The sequence below is a fragment of the Austrofundulus limnaeus genome, unplaced genomic scaffold, assembly GCF_001266775.1.
Source record: "Austrofundulus limnaeus strain Quisiro unplaced genomic scaffold, Austrofundulus_limnaeus-1.0 Scaffold364, whole genome shotgun sequence".
NCBI classification, from domain to species: Eukaryota; Metazoa; Chordata; class Actinopteri; order Cyprinodontiformes; family Rivulidae; genus Austrofundulus; species Austrofundulus limnaeus.
The window spans coordinates 338486-344146 of NW_013952766.1; the positions used below are offsets into that span (position 1 = coordinate 338486).

At 45.1% G+C, this 5661-nt stretch overlaps 1 protein-coding gene across 1 annotated transcript in view; it reads right to left on the minus strand.

Moving 5' to 3' along the window:
* Window positions 1-5661, minus strand: part of ankfn1a (ankyrin repeat and fibronectin type III domain containing 1a) — a gene marked incomplete at its 5' end in the record, with an annotated part of 48995 nt that overhangs the window by 9825 nt on the left and 33509 nt on the right. The window contains 7 exon segments of the mRNA XM_014023351.1: window positions 1369-1501; window positions 1593-1689; window positions 1947-2054; window positions 4092-4182; window positions 4302-4399; window positions 4498-4611; window positions 4688-4882. Coding sequence (XP_013878805.1) covers window positions 1369-1501; window positions 1593-1689; window positions 1947-2054; window positions 4092-4182; window positions 4302-4399; window positions 4498-4611; window positions 4688-4882 — 836 coding nt within the window.

Below are 5661 nucleotides of genomic sequence, written 5' to 3' on the forward strand. Positions count from 1 at the left end.
CAGTGTGTGTGTGTGTGTGTGTGTGTGTGTGTGTGTGTGTGTGTGTGTGTGTGTGTATGTGTGTGTGTTGCGGTCCTGATGAATCTGTCAGGACTCAGGGCAGGGGGTGATGTGACTGCTGACAGCATCCCAGCAGGCATGCTGAGAGCCCCGATGTGTGTGTGTGTGTGTGTGTGTGTGTGTGTGTGTGTGTGTGTGTGTGTGTGTGTGTGAAGAGAGAGAGAGAGAGGGAGAGAGAAAGAGAGGGCAGCGCAGCAGTCAGTTCTCCCCACCTGAGGCTGAAGGTCAACAGACGATCATGCTAAGCTTGCTAACTATTCCACCCTCTGACTGCTGCAGGGGCGTGTCTTAGAGAGAGGTTTTTATACCAGAACACAGCCGCTGTGACGAAACCGTGGAGAAGACACGTCACCGTGGAAAGCCGTTAACCAATATGCAAATTAGCCTGCAGTACCACTGCTCTACCCATATGAGCAGTAAAAACACGTTTTTAGACCAAATGTTACAGATTTGAACAAATACGCACAAAAACATCAACATTAGCACAGAAACAGTACTATATAACATTTTAGACACATTCTAGGCAGTTTATCAGCTAAAAAAAGTTAATTTTGGGGTAAGTTACTCTTTAATATCAGCGTAGCACTTCAGCTAACTTGTGCTAATGTCAGCTTAGCACTTCAGCTAACTCATGCTAATGTCAGCTTAGCAGTTCAACTAACTTGTGCTAATGTCAGCTTAGCAGTTCAGCTAACTCGTGCTAATGTCAGCTTAGCACTTCAGCTAACTCAAGCTAATATCAGCTTAGCACTTCAGCTAACCCAAGCTAATGTCAGCTTAGCACTTCAGCTAACTCAAGCTAATTTCAGCTTAGCACTTCAGCTAACTCAAGTTAATATCAGCATAGCACTTCAGCTAACATGCTAATATCAGCTAAGCAATTCAGATAACTGAAGCTAATGTCAACTTAGCACTTCAGCTAACTCAAGCTTATACCAGCTTAGCAGTTCAGCTAACTCAAGCTAATACCAGCTTAGCGCTTCAGCTAACTCAAGCTAATGTCAGCTTAGCACTTCAGCTACTGAGCTAACATTAGCTAAGCACTACAGCTAACTCATGCTAAAGTCAGCTTAACACTACAGCTACCTCAAGTTAATATTAGCTTAGCACTCCAGGTACTGAGGTAACATCAAGGTAACACTTCAGCTGTTTCAAGCTAATATCAGCTTAGCACTTCAGCTAACATCAAACCTCTGAATTATTCCAAAATAAACATTTTTCTAATATAGTTGTAATTTCCTGTCTGTGAGGCCTGTGTGTTTGGTTTGAGGAGGTGAGTCTGGACCTCATGGCGGTCCTTGGCGGTACCTTTGTGAACCACAGGAAGTCCTGCATGAGCGAGCTGCTGTAGGAGTCGTCCACCTCCACGATGGGGATCTGGTCCTCGGCCGTCACCAGTAAACTGTCCTTATGGTAGAAGACGGCAGCCAAGTAGATCCCCCTGCACACGGAGATACGGTCCATACAGACCAGACTCAGAACCGTTTCTGACCCAGTTCGGTAACAATCCTGCAGTAGAACCTAAAACCAACCTTTTCAATGTTTTCACGAACTTGTTGGAGTTGAAGAGATGTTTGAGGCTTCTGGAGACAGACTGCTTCCTGATGGGGTTCTGCAGCTTCGACGGGTCTGCAGAACAACAAACAGGAAGTTAGAAGAACTTTGATGGAACCATTCTGACTCCTGTAGTTTCAGGTCAGAGGGTTCGAGTTTCTGAACGTTATCTCCTTCATTCCTCATCGGTCCCTCAGCGATGCCTATCTCCAAACTTCAGCCACATTCTACTCTGGACAATTTATTTCCATCCCATAATTACCCTCCTGTAAACAAACTGAAGAATCCGAAGAACTGGTTCTGCACGAGTGCTTGCTATCTGAACCCCTCACCTCCACAGCAGTAGTGTGTGTGGGTCGCCCGGACCTGCTGCAGCAGGCGCTCCATGGCCTCGATGTGGCCCCGCCTCCTGGGATCCCGGCCGTCGCTCTCCCTCCAGTCTGACAAAAAAAGAAAAAAACAAGTTGATTCTCTGCGGAAACAGCTGAAAGACTGAAAACAAAAAACAGAAAATCAGCTGAAAGACAAAATAGCCAAACACTAGCTAAAAGCATTAGCATTAGCAGCTACAGTATTACTAGAACTACACTGAAGCAGATCGCACACAGAACGTTATGTCTTAAAGTACCCATGACATCAAATTTCTGTAATATACATGAAAGCATTTTTGGAAAGATAACATTAATAACTTATTGCAAAACAAATTTCACAACACTGAGATGAACAGTTGTTGAGATATTCGCACGTGAAGTAACAGGAAGTGATGTCATGAGGGGAATGTCAGCATGTAAACAGAGCGTTGCTACAATAACTAATGACACAAGCTGAGTTTCCATTGCAAATGTTCGCAAAACTGTCGATATTCCGTCAATGTCGAAAAAACACAGTTTCTCAACTGCGGTGTTTCCATTATGTAAGAAATGCTATTAAAGTCAAGCGTGAATACATTTGTTCTCGTGATAAGCCATTACAAACATGACAGCAACGGATGTAAACACATGCATATTGCTACCACGACACTAGCGCTCATCATCAGAGGAGACGTCGGCGTCTTATCGAGGCTTTCGAGTGACATGCTAATGCCAGTTTAGCAGTTTAGCGGCTACGTATGCGGTGTTTTTGGGAAATTTTAGTCGGTGACTTTACTACTACTTCTACTTCCTGTCTTCTTTTCGCCAGTAGAAACAGCCGGTTGTTGATCACGTGACTCTCGAAAAAAGTGTTTCCATTTTAGTTTTGCGAAACACACTAATTCCGACGTGGCCAAAAAAACCACCTCATCCTAGTGCAAAAACATTTTGTCAAAAAAAAAAAGATTTTTTTTTTCGAAATTGACGTGTTTCCATTAAGCAAATTTATTTTCGAAATTCCAATTTGCGCATTTTCATGGTCAACGGAAATGCAGCTAAAAACGTAAAGTAGCTGATGTTTCTTTTGATTATTTTGAGTCTATCATAGAGATAAAGAGTCAGAGTTCAAATAATATTGTTTCAATAAACAAAGACCAAAGAGTTTTCTTTCTTAACGAGTTCCCATTTGATGTCACTTCCTGTTTCACTTTGTCTGAGCAAAGTTCAAATGAAAATATGCCAGTTATGTAACAAAATGAATATAATCCTGTGTATTCTGCTGAATTTCTTAAATATAAGATGTTTTCTTAGACTTTATTTATTTGAAGGACATGCAATTTAATGTATTTCTATATCTAATTATAAAAAACTAAAGTTTTGATAGAAAAATGGCTGAAAAAGCATAAAGTCTGCAGCATTCAGATTATAAAACACTAAACGCTGACTCGTTGTTTTTTCTTTCTCTTTTTTTTTGAAGAATTGCACAAATGCTACTGTTTTTAAAAATAAAATTTAAACCATAAAGCCAGAACCGGACCGGGCCACTCTGGACCCAATTGTTCTGGTTTTCGAGGTGCAAAAGCGGATCGACGCGTCTGAGAGGAAAAATCTGTTAGAACTCATTAATTCAGACCTCTGGGTCGTTTTCACTCTGCTTATTTAAAACAGACGCCCACACACACTCTGCCGCTCAAACACACACTCTGCCGCTCAAACACACACTCTGCCGCTCAAACACACACTCTGCCGCTCAAACACACACTCGCACACACACACGCGCGCGTGCTGGCAGCTCAAGGCCGAGCGCTCAGAAAGAAAAAAGGGAGTCGTGACGGAGAGCTGGAACCGATGTTCCACCTCGAGGACCCGAGAACAGAACACGTTGCTGCTGACGCCACACAAAAACACCTTCAGACAGAACTCTCACAGTCCACAGAGCCGGTTCTGGATCCGAGAGCTGCACGGGGAATCAGAGACCATCAGAACAGAACCTTGTCCAGGTCCACGTTAAAGGAAATGAAACTATTGGGATAATGTGAGGCTGCTGTTTGCTCAGAGTCTTCACTGTCAGACCTGGTTCTGGTGGGTCAGAATGAGTTCTGGTGGGTCAGATGAATGTGAACTTACTGGACGGAGCTGCAGATGGAGGCAGCGAGGAGGCGGGCGGACCCCAGCCCTTCATGTTGTACGCTGACACCCGCACGTAGTAGAGCCGACCCTGAAACACCAGAACCACCAGAAAACAATGAAGGGGCCCGTTTCTGCTGAGCGTAATAACTGTTGGTTCTGATCCGACAGAACCTTTGCCCAGCTGAAGTGTGCGTCTCAGTGTGTTACCGTTGTGAGGCTGCTGATGGTGCACTTCAGGTTCTGCAGATTGTCCAGAACCATGTCACCGGCGAGCAGAGAGAAATCCTTTAGGCAGCTCCACTCCACTGCAGACAGAAACAGAACCAGAACCAGAACCGGGTTAAAGATGCTGCAGATCAATACTTCCTCCTCAGGTGATGACATCATCATCCTCGGACCTCACCTCTGTATTTGGTGACCACGGTGGAGTTCAGACTCTGCGGCTCCTGGAAGCTGACGGTCAGCGTGGTGCTGCTGCTCACGCTCAGACGGACCATCGTCGGGGCCTCCGGGGCACCTGAGCAGGGGCGCAGACAGGTGACGGGTCAGAGTGAAAACAACCCGCGCAGGTGAGGAAATCCCAGGCGACTCACGTGCGTGCTGGAAGCCGGTCCTCATGCGCTTGTACAGCTTGCTCCTCCACTCCCACGTCCTCAGCTGCTTGTCTTTGTGGCAGGCTTCCAGAGAGAGGCCGTCCCTCTGAGCCTGGGCCGCCAAGTCGGCCGCCCGACGCTCCGCCTCCACCACCAGGGCGCTCAGGTGAGCCTCCCGACTCTCCACGCTCACAACTACAACAGAAACCGGGTTTTATTTACAGCTGGAGGCAGGAAACGCACCGGGGTGTTTGGAAGTGAGGAGGAGTGAGACTCTGTCTGAACCACGGATCTTTGTTATCAAACTCAGGTCACAGGGTGTGAAAAAAACACAACCAGGTTTTACTACTTTAACCTTGGTGAGGCGTTTCCACAGCAACTGCCAGAAACCTTTTGAGGTAAAGCATGAAAGCATTCAAAGATGAAAGTTTTGTCAACTTTCCGTCGACAGAACCTGGATCCAAACCATAAAGAGTGACCTTCACATCATGAATTATTTTTATTTTCTGTTTGTGTGTCATTATTTTTATTATTTAAACATTTTTTAACCAGGTTGAAGCAATCAGACTTGACCAAAACCAAAAACTGGGGTTTAATTTTAGTAAATAGCATTACTGTGGCTGTGTGGTTAGGGGTTCAATTCCCCCACTACTCAGTCACATGTCAAAGTGTCCCTGGGCAAGACACTGAACCACCACTGTCTCCATCAGAGACTGTGATTTAAGCACTGACTGGTCTCCATAGATGTGTCTGGGTTAGCTTTGTAGAGTGCAGGGTAGGCATGCATCCTGCTACTTCCTGTCTCTTGACCAATAGTAGAGGAGCTGACCCAAGAAGGACCGCCCACCTTTTTTGCATAACAACGCATAAGGTAAAATATAAAAAACAACACATGTAAATATAATTAAAATTTAAGACAAATGCCTCTACGAGTAAAAGGAAACACAGACACACACACACACACACACACACAC